Source organism: Impatiens glandulifera, chromosome 9, assembly GCF_907164915.1.
Source record: "Impatiens glandulifera chromosome 9, dImpGla2.1, whole genome shotgun sequence".
In the NCBI taxonomy this organism is placed as follows: Eukaryota; Viridiplantae; Streptophyta; class Magnoliopsida; order Ericales; family Balsaminaceae; genus Impatiens; species Impatiens glandulifera.
The window spans coordinates 31,557,671-31,583,028 of record NC_061870.1 but is presented as its reverse complement, the minus strand read 5'-3'; the positions used below and the strand labels follow the sequence as shown (position 1 = coordinate 31,583,028).

General features: G+C 29.5%; 2 protein-coding genes across 3 annotated transcripts; both read right to left on the bottom strand.

Annotated features, from left to right (window-relative positions):
* Nucleotides 1-642: 642 nt before the first annotated feature.
* On the bottom strand, nucleotides 643-5,047 carry LOC124913691 (probable alpha,alpha-trehalose-phosphate synthase [UDP-forming] 7). Its single transcript, XM_047454105.1, has 4 exons — nucleotides 4,781-5,047; nucleotides 2,499-4,483; nucleotides 2,155-2,428; nucleotides 643-1,427 (listed from the first exon to the last, which is right to left on the bottom strand). Exons 2-4 carry the CDS (start codon nucleotides 4,460-4,462, stop codon nucleotides 1,077-1,079), a joined length of 2,589 nt encoding a protein of 862 aa, XP_047310061.1. The 5' UTR covers nucleotides 4,463-4,483; nucleotides 4,781-5,047; the 3' UTR covers nucleotides 643-1,076.
* Nucleotides 5,048-19,755: 14,708 nt separating this feature from the next.
* LOC124914746 (probable WRKY transcription factor 65) lies at nucleotides 19,756-21,274 on the bottom strand. 2 transcript variants are annotated; one of them, XM_047455352.1, is made up of 3 exons: nucleotides 20,990-21,274; nucleotides 20,754-20,897; nucleotides 19,756-20,657 (listed from the first exon to the last, which is right to left on the bottom strand). In XM_047455352.1, exons 1-3 carry the CDS (start codon nucleotides 21,133-21,135, stop codon nucleotides 20,093-20,095), a joined length of 855 nt encoding a protein of 284 aa, XP_047311308.1. In that variant the 5' UTR covers nucleotides 21,136-21,274; the 3' UTR covers nucleotides 19,756-20,092. The 2 variants fall into 2 exon arrangements, with proteins under 2 accessions (XP_047311308.1, XP_047311307.1); XM_047455351.1 differs by having other exon boundaries at nucleotides 20,754-20,900; nucleotides 20,990-21,271.
* Between the last annotated feature and the right edge of the window lie 4,084 nt (nucleotides 21,275-25,358).

Below are 25,358 nucleotides of genomic sequence, written 5' to 3'. Positions count from 1 at the left end.
CGTGAACTCGATCTTGATGAGTTCAAAAAAAAAAATGAGCTAGTCACACCTTGATCCCAAAGAAAATTCCATATGGAACAAATGATTAACACCAAGATAATTGATTTCTTGTTATTGATTTTTTTCTTTTCCTTTTGCTTGTAATATTTTGTTGTTTCCTCCTTGTTAATATCTTATTAGATAACTTACTATTTTGTTAAGCTTATAAACTCATTTTTGAACCACTTTAGTGTCATGCATGTATGTTCTAAGTTTAATTTAATACTGCTTATGTTTTGGCAGGAGTCATGACTTACATTGCAGGATCTGTTCACAGCTGGAACAGATACATCCGCGAGCACAACCAAAAGGGCTATAGCGGAGCTAATCCGCCATCCAAAAATGAAACCAGGTTTTAAATGAAAACCTAACCTAAAATTTTAGTCTCTTCTCTTATAAGACCATGACCCTTAAACTACCTACCCCTAGTGGGTACAAACCGATGAGTTTTGATAGATAAAATGGTCATATTTTTATAAAAAAAAAAAGTAGTGTTTGGTGTACTTATCTTCTTCTACTGAGAAAATGATAGTGTTTGAGAAATTTGTTTTCCTTTTGTATATTATATATAATATAAAGTATGAAATTGCTTTACAGTTTCAATAACCAAATAATGTGGAGGGGGAGTCAGGAATCAGGATTAATAGACAAAAGAAAAAAGAAGCAAAAGAGAGTTTGAGTGTTATTCATAACTAACCAACCAACCATTAAAAGAAATCCCCTCCCACCTCCTCACTTATGTTCACCTATGCAAGATTTTTTTTTATCATAATCCATCTCATCTCATCTCAGTCCACCACAGCAAAATCCCCCCAGCCTCGAAACCAAGGCCTTGTTTCGGTTAACCCACATACATCCATCCATCCACCCATCCATCCCTCCATCCATCCCTCAGTCCGTGAGCAGACAGCCTCCAATCGTTTCTCTTTTTATGTCTGTCTGGCTGCCTGTTCTTGATCATTCAACAGTGGAAGGAAGGAAGGAAGAAAGAAAGGAAGGACATATGGAAACAACCACACCACCACCACCACCCTTGTTCAGGAGGTGGAGGAGAAGCTTACACTAGTACTACTACTACTTCTATTTCCAACAACAACTTCTGTAACAACAGGTGATGGATCTGTAATATCAGCAAGAGAATCCAGCATGGTGATTACCTCCTTGGGATCATCCAGATAGTATTTCGCTTTACTTGGTTTTTGCCCAACAGTGCAAGCAAATACAGTTGCATTTGGCGACAGTACCCCACTGTTCATTGCATCCGCAATTACCCCAAACATGTCCTCATCTGATCTGTCGTCTCCTATGCACAACACAAAATCAGCCTGTCTTCCATCACCCGCCATTGATGAGAATATCTTCTCTGTAACTGTCCCTTTACTTACAGCCTGGGGACAAAAAATTAACATTGTAAGACTCACTCACAACTACATTTTAACAAAAGGCTATCAAGGAAGTCAACTTCAAAATTGATAAGCATAGAACAAAATTTTTTGAATTTAACCAAACCAACAGATATCATCCTTATCACATCATCAATCAAAATATTCAAACCGTCAACTAAAATGCTAAAAACCCTAACTTTCTTTTTTAAATACAAATGATATTGTAGTCCTTTAACCTAAACAATCCCAAATAATCAACTTTTTACATCAAACAAGTTCAAGAAATTGAACAATTAAAACAAAAATCTACATCAAACAAGCTCTAAGAGATTACTGTAACAATAACAAGTACAAAACACTCAACATCAATCATATTTGTTCACCAAAAGATTGAAGAAGGTAGACAGAAAGAACAATCAAATCATCAACTAAAATGTCAAAAATATTAAGGATAATTTGATCATTTTACAAAAATAACTTTTTACAGAAACAGTAATTTTTATTTTTTTGAAAAAGAATATACAAGCTCAGGTAATCATTAGGGTCACACACAGTTCAAGAAAAGATACAAAAGCATATGTCTACTAGCTTAATAAAAACATTTTAATAAAACAGAAAGACAGAAGCTTTAACATTGATAATTAAGCCTTGCCTACACTAACAAAATGCTTGAGAAAAGGGTCAATTGTAGAGCAAATTCAGATATTGATTGTTTTTAAGAAAGACAAACCTGAGGTTTCACTTCAATAATGAATTGGCCACTTTTAACAGCAACAGGCTCATTTGCTAGAACACTTTCAAGATGATCTAACAACTCCTTTGCCTGGCTAGACCCAAAGCCAGGATCTGCATCTATATGGTGCCATACTAAGGCACTCTCCTTTGTTTCAATCCAAGATCCATCCGTAGAATCAGTATATAATTTCATAACTGGCTCAGCTATTTGCATCCATCCAAAATCACTCGTTTGCACGCAAGTTTCCCATTCCTTACCAGCAGACCACCTGATATAAAAACACAATCACATAAATTGAGGAAATGAAAATAATAATAATTATAACAATAATAATTTACCTCATGAAGTATCCATGCTCCGCAGCAATTCCGAGCCTCTTACACGGAGAAAACCACTTCCCTAAGCTATCCTTTCCACGTCCACTCACAATAAAAACAACATTCTTAACGTCACCACAAAGTATGTTTAAAATGGAGATAACCTCCTCGCTAGGAGTCTTATTGATGGTTGTTTGGGGCATGACAGTACCATCATAATCCAACAATATCGCCCTGTTTTTGGCTCTCGAATAAGCAGACACTATTGCATCAATAGACAACTTCCTAAAACTAGGATCAAGTGCAACAACTCTAAATCCAAAGCTTAAACCGATACCCCAACACCGTCGCCTAAAATGATCTTTACAAGTCCTTTCCAAATCTTGAAAGAAACTTTTCGACCAATAAGCCACATCATGAGTGCTAACATATTTGTAATGCTTCTCATGACGCAACTCTTTTTCAGTCTCCGCCATTGAAATAGACTCGTTTAACGCTTCAGCAGTCGCTTCAGTGTTCCATGGGTTGACCCGTATAGCACCACTAAGTGAAGGAGAGCATCCTATGAACTCAGAAACAACCAACATGCTCTTTCTCGATCCGACATTTGAAGGTGTGCCTTGTCGGCACACAATATATTCGTAAGGAGTGAGATTCATCCCGTCTCTGACAGCTGTCACCACCACACACTCGGCAATGGTGAAATATGCAGCTCGTTCGGCAACAGATATAGGCGTATCGATGAAGACAATCGGTTCGTAACCGGGACTTCCGAAAGTCTCGTTTATTCTCTTACAACTGGCTTTTATTTCGGCTTGTATCTCCTCCAAATCTTTCCCACTTCCTCTTGCGGGATTAGCAATCTGGACAAGAACAGCCCGTCCTTGCCAATTCGGGTGAAGCTTCAGCATATGTTCCATTGCTAGAAGTTTCAAATTCACTCCTTTGAAAATATCCATATCGTCAACCCCGAGTAGAACAGTTTTCCCTTCGAATTGTCGCTTAAGTTCTGCGACTCTCCACTCCTTATCCGCATGCGTCAAGACAGACTCGATCTGACCCATGTGGATGCCGACAGGCATAATCTTTATTCCGACAGTCCTTCCATAGTATTCCAACCCGATATAGCCCCTTTTCGATTGGTATTCCAAACCAAGCATCCTACTGCAACAAGAAAGGAAATGTCGAGCATAGTCGAAAGTATGGAAGCCAATGAGGTCGGAATTCAGTAAAGCCTTGAGAATCTCCTCTCTCACGGGAAGAGTCCTGTATATTTCCGACGAAGGAAAAGGACTGTGGAGGAAGAAACCCATTCTCAAACGATTAAAACGCCTCCTCAAGAAAGTAGGCAGAACCATCAAATGATAATCGTGAATCCAAACATAATCATCCTCAGGATTTATCACCTCGATCACCTTCTTCGAAAAGATATTGTTAGCAGCAACATACGCCTCCCATAAAGACCTCTCGAATCGACCACCATGGCTAGCTGAAAAGGGCAGCATGTAATGGAACAGTGGCCACAGATGTTGCTTACAAAAACCATGATAAAATTTAGCCAATATATCAGCAGGTAAAAATGCAGGAACACATTTAAACCTTTCTAAGAGCATCTGTGAAACATCATCTTGTTCATTGATATCCACATCTACTCTCAAGGATCCAACATAAAGCACCTCCATATCTTCAGGCAAACCATCCTTGATGTGTAACAGCAACGAATCCTCGTCCCAACTGAAACTCCATCCTTTATTATCCGGCCTTCGTTTAGCTTTAATAGGAAGTTGATTAGCCACGATAATAACTCTGTCCATGGATATTGAAGATGGCACATCTGATGTAACGCTGTTAGCCTGATCTTCATCAAGTTCAGATATAACCCCAGGAACTGTCATCACCCGTGGAAGACGCTTCTTCTCTTTACCCATTACTGGGAAATTCCCAGAAGCTAGATCTAGAAGATTGGTATAAGACCTGGACATCATCTTTAACTCCCTCTCAAGTGTCTGAACAGAATACAAATCATCAATAGAACAAGGTTACAATCAAGATCGTCAAAATCAAAACAATCATAGATGTGAAATTAAAGATCGCCAGATCTAAAGTAAACAACATTTGGGAAACAGAAAAGCGAAAATGTACGTAGTTGAATAATAACCAGATGGGCATGAATCATGTATGAGGAACAATTAAGTATCTGGAAAAGAAATCTATATAGAAAGAAATGAATGAATCAATCAATCCCCGACAAAATACGTAAGACATTAATCTGGGCGATGAGTAATATAATACATGAAACTGACCTGTAAACGTAATGATGATTCGATTTTTACTTATGTTGGTCTCAGGATCTACGGATCAAATCGAAAGAATAAGAATTTCTCCTTGTACTGAGTCAAAGTTATCTAGGGTTTGCTTTCTCTCCGGCTCAGGGCTTCCTTTCAATCTCCTTCTTCTCCTTTTGGCTCTCTAATTTTTTCTCTTTTGAAAAAGAAATGTGGAAAACATGAATGAGTTGTAAAATTCTAGAGAGAGAAACAAAGAACCAAGAAGAGGATAAGGTCGGCCAGTAAGCGCCGTGTTTTGCCAGCTTGTAATTTGAAGGGTTACTATGATCTCACTTATATAGGATTTTTTTTATGAATAATAAAAATAAATAATATTTTTCATTTATTAATTTGTTTTAATATTGTTTTTGTTGGTTTTATAAAAAGTAATTTAATTGAGAAATTGAATAATTTAATTTTGAGTTATTGATAAACAAATTAAGAATGTGATTAGTGGATTTTTAATTTAAAAAATCCATAATCAAACTAGCTCTTACTTCACGCGGAATTTTCTATCAATGGGTACTCTCACCATATCCACGTGTATTATTGTCGTTCCATAAATACCCTTATTTCTCTTTCCCATCTTACCCCTAGCTAGCTAGTTATTACTGTTTAGATACTACTCTATATACCATGTTTGATTTGGATAGTTTGTATTTATTTGATTTTTTTATTAATGCAAATATCATAGAATTAAAGTAAATAATGATTGCGGATAATTTTGGAAAGCATATATTTTTTTAAAAAAAAAAATAAAAGATATTAATATATAATGATAAATAAATATAAGATATTTTAGTATTTTAGTTAATGAAATAAATAACATGTTTTATTTTATTCAATAGAATAAAGTCGAATTATAATCTAAATTGGGTTAGTTTCCAACAATTATAATAATGTCTATAAATAATATGAATCACAATATAATTAAAATATATCAAATAATTCATATTTTGAACACTCTAGTTTCATGTCATGAATACTAAAATTAAATATTGTTAAAAATATTAGATTAATCATGACTATAATCATTAAAAATAAAATAATAAAATCAAACAGTTGTTTTTCAGTTGTTTGTTTCTTTTATTTACCCAACATGTCTTTTTTTAATTAATCTTTGTAAATAAATAAAATAAAAGCATACATACATAAGAAGATTGATAGTGGGACTCCATATAAAAGAAGGGTGATCCAGGTTTGGTATTTATCAGCTACAAACAGGCACATCAAAGGCTATGGACCATCATTGAAAAAGACTGGTCCGATGAGCGACACGTCATCGTGAGGACATACGGCAGAAATATTGATGGATGGGAAGAATCTCGTCAAATATATTTTGTGGTCCGCGATATATCAGATTACCTCTAGCCGATATATCCACTTGGCACGTGGTTTCCACATTGTCAAAGTTAGAAAGAGGATAAGACGCTGAAATAAATTAATTTGTCTTTATTTGAAAAACATATTTCATTTTTCTTTTGTCTCTTGTATATATATAAGGATTACTTAAAACAGTTTATACAAAATTATGGTTTATATTTATATTAGAGATAGTCTATAACTTTCTTTTTTAAATTTATGTTAATTTTCAGATTACTTTAAAATAAATATTGTTGTTTTATATACTAATACATAAATCTGATAATTTTTATATACTATTACTATATAAAACAAAAATAAAAATATTATCATCAAATAATTAATTAAGCAATAAATTAGATAAAATTCTAGCATTAAATCACAAGAAGTGAAATGTACTTACTATTAAATAAAAAGGCAACCATTAATGTTATGACAATTGAAAGAAAATATGAACACGAAACTTTAAACCTTGTTTCATTTATGATTATTTTGAAATCATTTGTTTGATGTTTGTAAATTATAAAAAGTAATTTATTAAGATTATTTAAATAAAAAAATTAATAATTATTAAAAAAATAATTTATTAAGTTTATTTAAAATTAATATTTTTTTTTAAGGTAGAAAGTTATAATGACATCCTATAACCATGATTTGTAACCATGATTTGTGAATCAAAGTTTTTTTTATATAACCATGATTTGTGAATCAAAGTTTTTTTTATAAAATAAGGAGAACTTACAATCAAACATGACACCCCGTATACATGGTCATTTGCTTTCAATTAAAGCGTTTTAGTGAAAATGGTGTTTTAGGTCAACTCTTTCCACTTGTGACTCTAGTGGGATACAAGTAGGGATGACAATATGGTGGTTCCGGTAGGGAATACATTTATCATCCCTGTCTCGTTTTTATTTTGGGGATTTTTTTATATCATCCCCGTCCTGTTTGGTTTCGTTCGATTTTGGAGAATTCCGCGGGACACTATTGATAAAATATTTTTTAAAAAAATAAAAGAAATTATACCATAAAACGAATTTTTTAATATTATATATATTGAAATTTTATATTATTATAAAAAATAAACTTACGACTCTTATAAAGTGTAACTAATAAATAAATATATCAGTGATTTAATATATTTATTTATGTTTATAGTATTCAGAGCAGAATTGGGGTGAGATCGGGGCGGGTCAAGGCGAAGGACACAAATACGATCCCCGTTCGATTTTGGAGAAAAACCATTCCAAACGAGACAATTCACTTCAGTTTTTGCGGGGCGGTTTCAAATTGTTATCCTTAAATACTTTATTTTTGTTTAGTATGAACAGTATGATTAAAATGTATTTTGTTTTTAATGTATAAAGTTAGAATGATCTTAAAAATCACTCTTATAACTTATTCGGTATATGTTTTTCTAAATAACCTATGACTCAAAAATATCCTATCATATCATTCACTCTCTTATCTATCACATCATTTAATTCATTACCTAAAATGTTAAAATATCTTCTATTTTAAATTATTATTTTTTATTTTATCATTATAAAAAAATAGGACAACAGATTAAGTATAAGTATGTAGCCCGCAAAACCAGACACATAACTTGCCGCCTGACGGACTCGAACCCAAGAACTTAGGGTTAGTATCCATCTCTTATTTCCGCTAGGCTAGAAGAGAGGATTAAAATAAGACAACGGATTAAATATGTAGCCCGCAAACATACTTAACCATTTAACCAGACGCATAACTTGTCGCGCATTCACTTCTTATTGCCACTAGGTTAAGAAAAGGGGATTATTTTATCATTTTATATTAATACTCTTTAAGTTTTTTTTTACCAAAAATATACCCACCACAAAATTATATCAATTATTTAAATAATCGAATTATTTAAATAACCCGAATCCAAACAAGGCATACGAATGATTTAAGATTAGTTGAATATAAATTTCTTTAATCAAAATAAGTAAAGTAAACAGTTTTGCAAAACACATGCAGCGGTTTAGAGATGTTAGGTTAAAACTGTCATTTTCGATCCTTTATGATCTTGCTGTAAATTTATATCCGGGACCAGTTTTTTGGCTCATGAAGACTGAAGAGTCGTGAAAGGGACAAGAGGGCAGGGGTAAAATAGTATTTTAATGAAGAAGGTGGAGGACAGACTAGAAAGCAAGGTATATAAATTGGTTTTTAATACTGAAATCAAAAGCATAAGGTAGCTGTATTTTTTTGACTGCATGTAGGTTAAGCTTGACATCTGGTCTGATACGAGGCTGCACGTGTTCTTTTGCATGTCATTCATATTTTGTTTCATATTTTGTTCTTTCGTAACTGTCCATCACTACGGTCATTTACGCCGCTCCCGCTCCCTTCGACACCTGCAACCTTATTTTCTGTCATCAAAATATTATTTTTTAATTATCTTTTTAATATGAAAAGTTTATACATAAAATATAATCATAAACATACAATTTTTTCAAGACAAGCATAATATGAGTCTTATCATCGTGTTTCGTGCCATTATTGTATTGATTGTGTCGATATATCAAGAACGACACAACATATATATCATCTTTTGTTGTGCTAATGTCGGTGTATTGTACCTAGCTATATATCGATCATTGAAAGAAGGACATTGCCCATAATCTCGTGTCATAATGTTGATTTTTCATTGTGCCTCGTATAAAAGTGTAAAGATAATTCTGAAAATGAAAAAGATTAACCTAAGACAAAACAAATTGGACACTAATTAAGGATATTTGAAACCCATATTGTTAATTATAGTTTGTTTGGTATTTTAAAATGTTATACATAATCATGTTTTAAAAAATAATATTTTTGTTTTTAGAGTAACCTCATATAATTCAAATAAGTCCTAAATATTTCTCTGAAAATATATAATGAATTGAAATAGTCCATCAACTGGAACCGAATGAAATGCTCTATTAGGCTGGATTATTTTTCTGTGTATAAAGGCCGTACCTATGCATGTTTTTTGTAATAAAATTATGGCCCAATTATACATGTATACTAAAATTGTTTAACCTAGGGCGGTTGGTTCAGTATCAAATTTTAAAATAGGTTAGATTGATAGTTTTGTTGAGAAGGTGAAATTTTTTGTAACTAAAAATATTTAAATGTATTAATATATTATAATAGAATAACTTAAAAATGTAAATATTTTGATTAATAAATTGAGTAATATGTGATTAATGAGAGGTGAGTAAAATAATATTTAATTAAGTTGAAATTATTTAAAAAATTAAAACCTAACCAAGTTTTTTTTATAGATAATTTTTTTTTTTGATAATTATTACTTGATAAAAAACAAATATTTAACTTAAATGCCTCAAATATTTGTGTATTCATATTTTAAATTTTATAAGAAACAAATTACAAACAATCTAATCTTTTAATTAATTATTTAAAAAAAAGTTTAATCCAAGAAGCAAAGTGATTATTAAAAGAAAAAAAAATCACGAGTTCATTTTTTAATTCTTATAAGTAAAATGTAAATAAAGTGATTATGATGATCTAACTTTCTATATTGTTTTTAAACATTCGTAGGCATACTAATATTCAGTTATATATATATATATATATATATTATAATTATAATGCTTCATGGTTATTTATGAGGTTTTCTACATTCTTATTATTTTAATCTTCACTGAGGTTTTTTTAGAGATCATTTGATTTTTAAGATAAATTATAGATCTATAAAAAAATGAATTATTTAAGTTAAATAATTTTTTATTCATAATTTTAATTTTATAAGAAACAAAATACAAATAATTTAATTAATTATCCAAATAAATGTATTTATATTGATATAAGTTTTTATAGATTTGTAAGCATTTACTTGAAGAACACACTAAAAGAATTTAATTACTTATTATTTATTTTATATTATTTTGAAAAAAGTCTATATATATATATATATTAAAAATGAAAAAATCGTTTAAGTAAATAACGACAAATAATTACATGAAAATAGCAAATAAAAAATAATACTTAAAAAGTTACCAACTCGTAAATCTTCAAGAAGAACGATTAACTCTCCGATAAACTCTACTGACTTTTCTAAACGAATCTAAGAAAATATTATAATAATAGTATAATGAATGATACACATCAAACGACTACAATCATTGAAAATTCGACGATTTCTCTCAAACCCTCTAACCAGATAGTTTATTAAAAATAATTTAATTAATTATTTTTATTATTTATGTGAATATAAATATACAGTATATGTATAATGCTCCATACAAATTTAATTAAGTTTATAATATTTTTTAAAAATATTATTGTTTGAAATGGTTCCTTATATATTTATTTTTATTTGGAACTACTCTTTATACATTTATTTTTATATGAATTTGCTTCGTATATAAATATCTAAAATGATTTAAAATGTTATATAATCGTTAATTTTTATTAAAAATATGCACAAATTCCTTTTAAACGTGGTATATTCATTTTTTATTTTTTAAATTATATTGCGGACCAAACTTTTACCTTTGTTTTAGGATTATTTCTTCAACTTAATTATTAAACACTACACATTTGTTCTATTGCATTTCAAACAAAGATGTTGCAGACTAAGACAACGATGAAGTTCTTACTCATTTGTCTCTTCTATATTTAGATCTTGTTTATATGTATTATGCATACAAAATCATCTCTAAACAATAAAAAAATATTGACGTTGAAGGAGAAGAAAATATATGATAATCTTATAATTAAAATGTAAATAATATGATAGATATTACGAAATATAAAATTTGATATTATAATATAAAATCTGTAATAGGTTTGAATCGATTAGCTAGACATTACTTACATAAAAGGGTGGCTAACATCTTAGTGAGAATGAATTAAGAGTGATAATGAATATAATTTAATTTGAAAATAAAATTAATTTATTAGTTAAAATAAGCTTTAATCTAAATATAAGAAACACAACTTAATTGAAACTTTAGGCGATAATAGTTTTAAATTTGTTATCGAGACGATTCAATTTCGACTATAGAATACAAAATATTCACACCTATATATAGTTTTTTTCTTAATTTTGAAGGGTTTGAAATAGCCTAATTATTTTAAACGATAATTGCAATCCCCGGAAAATTCTTGTCCCGAAAAAGTTTGAGGCTCAAAAAATTTCAACATTAGCTTGCATTTCAGGATTCTTTTTAAATAAAACATTATTTTAAAAGATTTATGAGAATATTCTAACCTTTTGAAATTAATCATGAAAATAATTATTTTATGATTAAATTTCAAATAATCTTTTAAATTAAAAATAATCAAATTAAAATTTAATTTTTAGAAATCTGTATTTAAAATAATTAAAAATAATTAATTTACAAGAATATTCACTTGATAAAGAGTTGCTAATTGACTTTTAATTTAAAATCAATAAAAAGTATACGTATACAAACATATTTTTAACTATAATATATTTTTTGTTTGTAGTTTGTGATACTCGGAAAAGGGCTTTCGCGTTATATCCTTCGTATTCGTTCAAAAACGGTCTGTACTTTATAAAATATTGACTTTCGTAAATTGGTTGTATAACGTTTTATTTAACCAATTATTTTTTTGATTCTAGACATACACAATTTTTTGTGTATTTAAAATTGTAACAAAAATATTTAAATGCTGGTACTTGTAGTTGATAACAATGATTGAAGAGGAATGTACCTAAAGAATATAAGTTTTAAAGGCATTAATTTAACAATAAATCCTAAACAAGCATTTATCAAACTAATTTTTGTGAAAATATTTCAAAAATATATTGAAATCATTTTCTAATTTTTTTCAATTTTTTTTATAAAAATAATTTTGAAAATTAAAAAGTGGGTGCGAATTCTAATTGATCCCGGGCTAAAACCCACGGTCCTAGGTTGGAAACCCCTCGGTCGGGGTATAGGGATTCTCGGTCGGGCATGGAATCCCCAATCGGGGTGTTGAAGTCCTCGGTCGGATGCGTGAATCCTCGATCGGGCACAGGAATCCTCGATTGGGGTGCTGAAATCCTTGGTCGGACATTCTCAGTCAATGTTTGAAATTTTTTGGTTGAGGTGCTAGAGTTCTCGGTCGGACCCCCTCGGTCGAGGTTTAGTGATTTTCGGTCGAGTGTTGAAGTCCTCGGTCAGATCTCCTTTATTGAGGCTAAACCTGGGCTAGGTTTCTCGGTCCTCAAGAACACCAAAGTACATGTTTGGTGATTTCATTTGAGGCTCGGATCCCTTAATCCAAGGGCATGGGAAATTTCATAAAGTTTCTATAATCATTTTAAACATCATCTTGATGTGTCATTAAAATGGGAAGAGGTTCCATTTAAACCAAACTGTTTTGGTACAAAAACATGTTTTTGGTTTTGGAGCTTTAATGAAGCGTAAGAAGCTTGTTAATATATATATTTTTTTAAAGTTGGTTTTTTATCAAAATGATCGAGATGGATTAAAACTGGTCCAAATAGGTTCCCAACATCATTAGAAACATTTGGGGAATCTTTATAGGTTGATATTCTTGATCAATAACTTAAGCACAATAAACCCGATTTTGATTTTTTTCAAATTCAAATTTAGGGGTTATCGATTTAGGTTTATTGATCGAGTTTGGCTCCAGCAGAAATGTTACTAATGATCCTAGGATCGTTTGCCAATCAAGAAATTGAACGACCATGCAGTATATGAAACTAACCAAACTAAAATATAAAATTTCAATCAAAACAGGTAATTTGATTGAGAGGGTGATTGGAAGATTAATTGGAGTTGGAGAACACTCATTAACTCTTAGGAAAACTTTCTAAATGCACAAACTAGAGCCTTAAGGTCTTGCACAAAAATTCCGAAATTTTAGAAAAAGCTTGAAGCTTTAATGGTTGATTTTTTTTCAAAGCTTGATTGAGGTCTTGAGAGTGGATCTTTTGCCTTCGATTTGTTAAAGCGATGTTATTTATAGCCTCCCAAGGTCGGTTCATCGACTAAGTGGATCAAATTTGGTCAAATAGTCATTGATGACTTTTTGGCTGTTTTCGGCAAGTTGTTGGTGTAGGCCATTATGATGCTCCTAGGCGTAAGGGAGATGATCATCGGAGTATGATAATCATTTCACCTTTTGAACGAAGTCAAAAGGTTGAGAAACGACAAAGTTCCATCTTTTAAAAATTAAAGATGGTTATCGTTCTTATCTGTTCGTCATTGCGTGGAAGACGGAGACGTATGGTGAAACAACGACGTTTCAAGCTTTTACGTTTGAGCATCGAGGAAGGGGCAAAACGGCGACATTTTGGGCCTAAACACAAACGTTGGGCGTTCCGTTAGCGATGAGCGACCCGCGCGCGTCTAGACTGACGTCGTTATAGGTGTCTATTGATCCCCTACTTTGCAAAAGCGTCTCGAGTTTGTTGCAATGGGCTATGCGGATGGCTCTTGGGCGTTAGATGATGATTCAACGTTCATCCGAAAGCTGTAGCTTCTGTTGTAGCGATCCGTCCGGATTTTGGTCACACGGGATCATGATCCATTTTCAACCAATGAGTTTGTTTGAAAATTGGTTTTTCTTTTATCCCTTTGGCTTTATTTTTTTATCTATAAAATATACCAAATGTTTTTAATAGATACGACATTTATATTTCCAATTTATTTTTATATTTTTACATTTTTGGGTTTTAATAAATAATTTATTTGGATAAAATGGACACAACATTTATCATAAATTGTTTATTTTAATTCATTTGAGATAAAATGAGTATAATCATTTATTCCATTTTTTACCATTATTATTAATTAATTATGATTTAATTATCACAATCATTAATCCAACTAACATGAATCTTGTGCATTTGCACGAGTAATAATATAAAAAATCGTGAAAAAAATGTGATAGCATTTTTAATTTTATTTTTAACCGTTTTAAGTTTATGAGCGGGTCAACCCACAATCCGACCAAAATATCCATTTACTCTCACATATATATCCAAATTAACCACAGCTCTCGACCCGGCAATCCGGACACTTTAAAAATTAAGCATCATTATATATATATAGATTAGTTAGTTAAAAAGTTGAACTTATATTGTTAAAATGTCCCACGTTCAGCAAATTTGGTGTTGAATTTCAAATATAAATTGTTATTAGCCTAGTTGGTTAAAGAGTTTTACTTGTTTTGTTAGGTTGCAAGTTCAAACCATACCTATAATATTTTTAATTTTATTTTTAACCGTTTTAAGTTTATGAGCGGGTCAACCCACAATTTGACCCGAGTATCCATTTACTCTCACATATATATCCAAATTAACCACAGCTCTCAACCCGGCAATCCGGACACTTTAAAAATTAAGAATCATTATATATATAGATTAGTCTTTTAATCATATTTTGGCTTGATTTTAATTATTTTAAAATTTAGTGATTACACTAATATATACATAAAAAGTAATTTTTGATAAAAATAAATGTACAATGAATAATTTCAAATAAAGTTATATATATATATATATATATATATATATATATATATATATATATATATATATATATATATATATATATATATATATATATATATATTTGAAACTTAGTATATATTATCTTTAAATAAATTATTATCTCAATAAATATGGCATCTAATGGATACTAACAGTTAATATATCTATACATAAATATAAGTTAATAAATAATTATATACTAAAATTGTAAATTTAATACTACATTCCAACTTTTGTACTGAAATTTTAAATTATTAATTATTTCAAAATTTAATGAGATATTACATATTTTACTATTCATCTCAAAACAATATTTCATAATAAATGGTTAAATTCAACAATTTTCTGTATAAATTATTAAGTTCAACAATGATCTATTATATGAAAAATTAAATTACTAGTTTTTGCTTAATTATAGTGAGGAATCCTTATTCTCTATTTATATTCAACACTAAAAATAATGCAATCTTGAACAGATAAAATTTAAATCATTTGGATCAATCACATAATATTATTCATCTTACATTCCTACTTACTACATTATATGATTATGATTAAAATATAGAATGTTTACTTTAAACCCTACTAAATTATCAATATATTATATATTTTAAAAGGATTAGATATAAAAAAAAGTAATGTGCTTTTTTTCATTTGGATTGAATTAATTTACTATTATTAAAATATGTAATGTTGTATTGGAAATACGAGATCATGTAAACCATAAAAATACACGGATTTAACGTGGTTCACTTAAATAAAACTTTGTTATATTCACCAAAAAGAAAATATTATTAAAGATATCAGAATATAGATTACATAATGACAGACTAGGGTTATGACCCGAGTTTATATAATATTCAGTCCTCCAAAACCCTATCAAATACATAACTAGGGCTGTAAACGATTCTCTCAAGACAAAAACTTTGGGCTTTTAAAGTACCCGACTACACCTTTAAATAAGCTTCAACTAAGTCAACATTAATATCTTGCCAAAGAGTTTTCAAAATATTGTCATAATATTTTCCTAGTTATATTACCAAACAGAATATTAAATTTTCTTTTGTGTTAATCTTATTTCCTTAAATCAAGATTATACACCAAAAATATATAATTTCTTTTTGTTCAATATTCTTTTTTTTACACCACCAATTCAAGACAACTCAATAAATCTTCACTTTGACTTGAATTCTCCCAAATGCCCTAAATGCATGAATAAGTGCCCATATATTATATTTCCTCTCTCTCTAATTTAAAGTTGCCCTAAGACAACTTAACAAATGCATTCATAAATACTAGATGGCCCATATGGACTCATCGATATTGGATGGCACAAATACGCTCGTTGATGTCGGATGATTCAGATGCACTCGTCGATGTCGGATGACCCATATGCACTTGTCGATGTCGTATGGCTCAAATGCACTCATTGATGTCAGATGGCCCAGATGCACTCGTCGATGCCGGATGGCCCAGATGCACTCGTCGATGTTAGATGACTCATACGCACTCGTTGATGCTGAATGACCGAGATACACTCGTCGATGTTTAATGACCCAGATGTATTTGTCAATGTTGGATGACTTAGATGCATTAGTCTATGTCAGATGATCTAGATTCATTCGTTAATGTTTAAGGTGACCCATATGCACTTGTCAATGCCAAAAGTAGCATAAAGGCATTAGTCAATGTCAGAGATGCCCTAGATACATTAGTTAATGATAGATGGCTCAGATGCATTAGAAAATGCAAGATAGCCCAGATGCATTACTCAATCCAAGAGATGACCTAGTTGCATTAGTCAATGCTAGATGACATACATGTATTAGTCAATGCACATATGCATTACTCAATGTCAGATATGGCTCAAATGTATTACTCAATGCTAGAGGTGGCATAGATGTATTAGTCAACACCAAGTAATCTAAATGCATTAGTCAATGTTGTTAAACTAAAGAGAGAAAGATTATATTGAATTGTTATTCATGGTTACATAGATTATGTCTATTATATAGACATTATAATTGACATATAAGGAAAATAAATAATATAATATTGATATTATCACAATTTATAATGTTGTTATAATATCTTACAAATATAATATATTATACTCTAACATTCCCACTCAAACTCACAATGCAACAACAATAAGCATTGAGAGTTTGACAATCAGCAAACGAAAGCATGAACAATAAGAAGTTACGTAGCATTCTTAATCTTGTTCTCTTCATTCTCTTCTCTTCTGCCCAATCCATTGACCATCCACCAAAAATATAGCTCTTCTTCGATTCAGACCAACCAAAATTAACAACCAAACCAAAACCAAAAAAACAAACTGAAATCAACAACCCACAACAACCAAACCAAACCAAACCAAACATTACAAACTTAGGGAAAACCCAAACCAAATCCAACTCCCTTTACTCAACAAAACAACCAAAACCAATCAAACAAAGACCAATCAAACTACTAAGGTTCTCAATCCAACTAGATGACAATTAATTCACTCAAATAAAATCCAAGACCCCATATAAGTTACTTAAGAACACTGAAATATAACAAATATTAATAATAAATGATTAAAGCTCTCCATCAATGGCTAAGGTAACCATTGATGGAGGCAGCGGAAGACTATCACTTGATTGACTCAAGAACAATAACAAGGCTATTATACCATGTTAAACTAAAGAGAGAAAGATTGTATTGAATTATTATCCATGGTTACATAGATTATGTTTATTATATAGACATTATAATTGACATATAAGGAAACTAAATAATATAATATTGATATTATCACAATTTATAATGTTGTGATAATATCTTATAAATACAATATATTATACTCTAACATCCCCACTCAAACTCACAATGCAACAACAATAAGCATTGAGAGTTTGACAAAAAGCACGAACAATAAGAAGTTACGTAGCATTCTTAATCTTGTTCTCTTCATTCTCTTCTCTTCTGCCCAATCCATTGACCATCCACCAAAAAAATAGCTCTTCTTCGATTCAGACCAACCAAAATTAATAACCAAACAAAAACCAAAAAAATAAACTGAAATCAATAACCCATAACAACCAAACCAAACCAAACCAAACCAAACCAAACCAAACTAAACTAATCCAAACCAAACTCAAACCAAACATTACAAACTTAGGGAAAACTCAAACCAAATTCAACTCTTTTTACTCAATAAAACAACCAAAACCAATCAAACAAAGACCAATCAAACTAATCCTCAATCCAACTAGACGACAATTAATTCACTCAAACAAAATCCAAGACCCCAGATAAGTTACTTAAGAACACCGACATATAACACATATTAATAATAAATTATTAAAGTCCTCCATCAATGGATAAGGTAACCATTGATGGAGGCAGCGGAAGACTATCACTTGATTGACTCAAAAACAATATCAAGACTCTGATACCATGTTAAACTAAAGAGAGAAAAATTGTATTGAATTGTTATTCATGGTTACATAGATTATGTCTATTATATCGACATTATAATTGACATATAAGGAAACTAAATAATATAATATTGATATTATCACAATTTATAATGTTATGATAATATCTTACAAATATAATATATTATACTCTAACAAATACAAGATGACCTAAATGCATTACTCAATGTTAAAGATGGCTCAGTTATATTAGTTAATGTCAGATGACCCAAATGCATTAGTCAATGCCCAAATGCATTACTTAATGACAAATATGGCCTAGATGCATTAGTTAATGCTAGAGATGAGTCAAATGCATTCGTTAATTTCGAATGACTCAAATGCATTCGTTAATTTCGAATAGCTCAAATGCATTCGTCAATGTCAGATGACCCATATACATTAGTCAATGTCGGATGACCCAGATTCATTCGTTAATGTAAGAGATGACTCAAATGCATTAGTCAATGAGAGATTGTACATATGCATTCGTCAGTGCCGAAAATGACCAGATGTATATATATCGTTTCTCTCTTCTAGATCCATAGTTATCTCAAATACAACTTAACAATTTTTTTTGGTTAACCGAAATATTAAAATTTTCACAGCATGTAATAATAAAAATTCATTAGAATATTTGAATGAAGAATAATAATTTCCTAAATAAATAAAAAAAATTAATAATATCAATATCTTTTATGGGAGATAAGATTTAAACCCTTGAGGCAACTCATACTATCACTTTACAATAATTAATAAATCTAATTTAAAACCTAATAAATAATCTAAGCATATTAATTATTTACACAAAAAGTATATTTTTCCGTTCATTTGACTTCAAGGTTTTGTAGTCTGTCGCATTAGCATATGTGAACTAACCAGTTTATTAATTAATTAATAAATAAATAATAATATTTTTATTTAAATTTCGGATGCATATATAATTATTGAATCAATTCTCAACATATTTTATACTGACTAATTTTAGTTGGTTCGTGGGTGGCACTCAAATAACTCTAATATATACCAAATTATCAACATGGTTCACTTTCACTATTAATTTTTGTAACATGTGGACCAATTGTTATAGAAAAAGCACAAATTGTCACGCTTTATGTGTAGAGACTAGAGATTTGGAGCCTTTTGTCATCTTACAACTGCTCCATTTGATTACTATTTTTATATTTTTTTTCTTCAATTTCTATAAGGATCCTTTTTTGACTTTATATTTCTTTTTTATTTCTTATAAGTTTGAGTGTACCAAGTCTTGGAGAATAACCAACATGCTACATGCTTTTTATTTATATTATATATATATAATTTTGATCATGATTAATTTTTCATAGGAGATTAACCTAACTTATATAGTCATAATTTTCACTAAATAATTCAACTTCTTATAATTATATAGTATAAACAAACAAAGTTACAAAACATGCACAAACTCTAATACACCTTTTGTTTGCAAATTTTTACTCCATTGAAAATATGGAAAGCTTGAATATGTTGAATGCATATAAATATAATTACATATAAAATCACAAGAAAGTTGAATTGGAAGCCCACCTTGATGTCGCAGGTTCTTATGTATATACAAAAAGAAGAAAATAAAAAACACCAACAATAACAACATTGTAATGTCAGAAATTCAATTTTATCACGTAGCCGTTGGAAACGGGCGGCCATGATGCTAATTACACCCATATCCAGACAAAAGCCCGAATAGGAACATGTTCTTTTCTTATTGGCCAAACTACACTGAAATCTAAGCCCCCGGTATCCAAATTAAAAAAAAAAAAAAAAAAACATGAGTGTTAAGACAAAAGAAGATAATTATAATAATAATAATATAATAATAAAAAAACGAATTAGGTATCTTAAGGCGCACGATACGCACTCCATTGTTGAAAAATAACAAAATAACCAGCTCATCTTCTTATGTGGGTCCCATTCCACTCATCCGCTTGTTCCACACCATGGAGCCACACTGATCCGCCGCCTCTCCTCTTCCTTCTCTATCGTTCCTCTCCTGAACACGACCGAACACTCCGGCAGCTCACCCAGGTCAGCAAATAGCGAATCGTCTTCTCCTCCCCTCATTGAGTACATCATAGCCGCCATATCCATATCACCGTCCGCCGCCGACAGTATCATCGGACTTTCCAACATGCCAGCTGACGATGTCGCCTCCAAATCCGAGAACCAACGGAAACCCTCTGACTCAACCAAACCCGTGTCTAATTCACTGACAAAAACGTTTGAGATCTCGCTTTCCGAATTGTTTGAAGCCGTTGAGGCGGCTGTAACTGCAACCGCGGCTGGTGGAGGCGGTGCGACGACGGCGGCGACGGGGATGACAGGTGAAATTGATGAATTGTGGTGGCTGTTTCTATTTGTGGTCGGGGCAGAATGATTATGTTCACAAGAATAAGTGATGACTAACATTGTTGGATCAAGACGGCTCCTTTCCACCTGTTTCCTCGCCGGACAACCTTTGGAACTACTACATCTGTAATATCCTCTGTTCCAAATTCCAAAATAAATCAAAATGGTTTATCAGAATCATAATAATAATAATAATAATAATAATGTAGATGTAATCAATTAAATTAATTACCTTGGATAAGGAGAACCCTTGATCGGCTTCTGGCCGTACTTCCTCCATGCCCAAGAATCAGACGGCGGTGAGCTCTCCCCTTTAAATCTCGATCCTTCCCCGTCCTTGATCGGAACTGACACAACCCTTTTTTGTATTGCTCGCCTACTGAATCAAAAAACTCAAATTAATAAATAAAGTTGGGATCTTTGAAAAGTATATATATATATATATATATTGGATCAACACTCACTGACCTCCTTTTGGGGGAGGAAGTGGAAGCAGAGAACTTAGTATCGGCGGTGAAGTGATCAGGGGAGTCGTCGCTGTTTTCCGGCGAGTGATCATTTTCATGTCGGTTGTTTCCAAAAGGGTAGTTGTTAGAAACGATCTTGCCGTCCATTTGAGAAGAAAGAGAGAGATAAAGGGGATGATGATGAAGAAGAAGAAGAAGATGATGATGAATTAGGTAGTAAGAGATTGGTTGGATGGTTTTAATATGGGGGGGTTAATGTTGACAGATATGCATATGGGATTTGTTTATTTTAAGGGACGTGCAGGCAAATGCAAATTCAATTCAATTTGTAATTGTGTGAAAACAAATCTTCATTACTTTTATTAATAATCTTATTATATTCTATGTAATGTGAAAGAGACCTTAACCCAAAACAATTCATTTTATTTGTTATAAATGTATATCATGTCCTCTTGTCCAGTCCCCTTTGCTGATAAAAAAAACATGAATTAAAGAACTTGTTTTATTTTATGTATTTTTTTAAAAATAAATTAATTTTATCTTCTCATGATCTTTTTTTTTAAATGGTTAGAATTCTTACAAAATAATGCAATATAGGTTGCTAAAAGAAGGTTGTAAAATCGGTTTCAGAAGTAAGAAGATGTAGTATTAGTTGAAATTCCTATTATAAGTAGTAAAGTCTAAATTTAGGTTAAAAATGTAAAAAATTATATTACAAATTTTCTTGTTGGAAGGGCCTCCTTTTTCATTGTTGATTGTTGTTGTTTTTTGAAAATTTTGTCTTGTTTGTGGACTATATATATATATTGAGTTGTTGAGTTTTTTTGATTTTTTTTCTTCTTGAATTTTTAATGTTTGGAATCTTTAAAAAATAATAATTTGTAATAGAAATCATGAAAATGCAATAATATTATTAAATTTAGAAGAAGCATAAAAAATTTAGTAATTAGTAAAGTTGAAAATTGAGTTACTAAAGAGTACAAAAAAACATTATCTTGGCATATGTTTGTTTTGACAAGTTATTTGAGTTAAATCCAATTATTTGAAATGATAAAAAAGGATCAAATTACTAATTTACTATTAGTAATTTTATAACTGTTATAAAAATAAGAGTGATTAATTATTTAACTATCTCATTAACAGGTAACTAATAATTAGAAGGAAAAATGGTATGGTGGAGGTATGTTATAATTGTTTAAATATATATGACATAGTCTAATACTATACTTAATTTATTAATTTGTTTTACTAAAGATAATTTTAGTTGAAGGCGTTTTAAAAGAAATTAAATTTGAAATATTTGATTATTTAAGTAGGAGAGATTCAACTGAGTTAATTGAATTTTTTTTAATACAAATTAATAAAAAAAAATGACATAAAAACAATCATGATGAGGTATATATGTATATTAAAAGATAATTTGATGAGTAAAAATAAATTAAAATAAGGAATAAAACTATGTATTTAAAAGAAGAAAAATTTAAATTGGAATTAATTATTAACTTTGCTTGTCCATGAATAAAAGAGAATAAGAGCTTACTAATTCACATGCTCTTTGGCTACATTGAAGGAGAAGATCAGTAATTAATTGATTAATTAATTAATGTCTGTCTGTTCTATAATTGCTTTAATCCAGATTAATTAACTACTCTATATATAATATATATAATGTAATCAGCACTATTAATTTAATTTATTTTTTTTAAACTTAGCCTTAGCCTCACCTACTCTCTCTCTCACACACTGTCACACACACACAGTTAAATATTAGAAAAAGTCAAATGAATGTAATTGCGTTAATTAATAATAATGTATTGATAACATAATAATACCCATTTCGTTTATGTTAGCTTGTCTTTATTAGTAGTACTACTGATGTCATCAACTTATGGATAACATTGATTGAAGATATAAACACAACGCTACCTTTATTTATTTATTTTATTTATTAATTAAATATCTTTACATTTGAGGCAAACATCAGGACCCATTAAAATATCTTGGTATACCTATCACGAATTCTAATTACTTACCATAATTTATTAATATATGTGAAGAAATTGTGGTTTTTTATATATATGAACACTAAGCTCATAACAAAATATTTTTAATAAAAATGAGTTATTAGAAATGATTCTCACATTTAGGACAAGGAATAGTGTTGTACTTGTATAAGATACTTTTTGCAGTGTTAAATCTTTTTTGAAAATAAATCTGTCATAAAATAAAAGGAATTATAATTGATTAAAGTTCAATTTATTTATTTTGATTTTTTTTCTGTTTGAGTTATTCTATAATAAATTATAAATTATTTTTATGGGATGGATGATATATATAATTTTAAATATTTTAATAATATATTTTTATTCTAACAAAATATTGATTACATTATTAATTCTTAAATAACTGGAACTTGAAAAATATAATTAATGTGTACTTGTCACCGATAATTGAAGCATGTAAAAATGTTGACAAGTCAAATCCGCGTTTGAATTAATTAAAGAATAATGTTGAGCATACCAGAAAAAAAAAACATTTTGTTATATTATATAGAATTGAATATCTAATATCACTGTAAATATTTTTTTATTTTATTTTTAAATAAGAAGAATTAACATAAATCTCATAGTCATTACTTGACTTAACTCAAAACGTTTCGGTTAAAATCGAACTCCTTACATTTTTATATATTATGTTGACTCTTATCATTAGATTGCTATCCAATTAAACTTATAAATTATTTTTTAAGAAGAATGCAATAATTATTTTTATTACTTTAATGCAGGGGAGTCTATAAATACTTATTATAGTGAAATCTGACTAAATAAAAATAATTTATGAAAGTATTTATTTATAAATTAAGACAAATAAGATTAATATATTTTATAAATGCATCAACAATATTTTATAAATAAGCTAAAAACAATATAATATATTTTTCAAAAGTAATAAAAGACTATCACTATTTACTTTAACTTAAAACGTTTGAGGTGAGAATCAAATATATAACTTTTAATTTTTAAAAATCATGATATTTACTTTAACTTAAAACGTTTGATTAAAACGTTTGAGGTGAGAATCAAATATATAACTTTTAATTTTTAAAAATCATGATATTACGTAAATTATTTTAATGAGTTAAACATGACATAATATCGATTGAATATTAACTTATTAATATAATTTGGATAGAATTTTAATTTTTATTGACTGATATACTAGAAGATGTGTAACCATAACCTAACAATTTTGTTTTTATAGAAGAATAAACAATCCTTAATTGTCTATTAATTGATGAATTGGTCTTACAAGTTTTGTGAAAAAACACATTTTTTTCTGTATCTTGGATCCAACGAAGGGATGATACTTTATCCAATTAAAGCCTTTAACTATAAGATATTTATATGTTAAACCTTCAACTAATAATTAATTATATCAAAATTAATTCTTTTAATAACACGAACATTACATTACTAGCTAATAATGGATGTCATGATGATATGGTGTATACATATATATATATATATAAGGGGGAACAAATTAATTATAAATGTGTCATAATCATTTAATGCCAGTCAACTATGTAATTACTATTTTATGTCATATTTATACACTATTTCCTCATCTCATATTAAACAAATAATTATAATTTATTTATTATTTTCTACAATAAACGATGGAGTTTAACCTGTTTAACAAGCCAATCATACACACTATTTATTTTTAAATGATATTTATCAAACCGTGTCTATACAATTCATCAATATAGGAATATGACCAATTAATGTTAAAATACATTATTTTCAAATATTATGAAATTAATATTTCCAAATTTGAATCCAATTATAAAATTTGAATTTTTATGTTTAATAAATTAACTTATATATATAAATATTTAATTAAATCTTATACTGAACTTTAGTTTTGCTGTCATTGCAAGGTAATGGTAGTGTGGATCAAAGAGTTGACCTTTAAAAATTTAAATAATTTGTCAACTTTATTATATATGTTCTCCAGTTGTAATTTAATAATAATTGTAGAAGTAGTCATATTTTATTTTATTTAATTACTTGAAAACTTCTTCTTATATATAATTGATTATATTTTGGATAGGTGGAAAGTTTGAATCCGTCCTTGTTCATCCAGGATATTTGAAAATATAATTAATATTAATAATTCTGAGGATGTGTAGTTTTTTTAGTAATAAAATTTAAAATATATGAATAATAATAAAATAAAAATAATAAAATCGAGTAAAACCCAAGCCTTAGTTTGTTTTGGATAATTTTCTCAAATAAAATTATTTTATTTAAATAATTAAATTTTTACTCAAAATTTATCAAGGAATTAATTATTAATATAACAAAAAT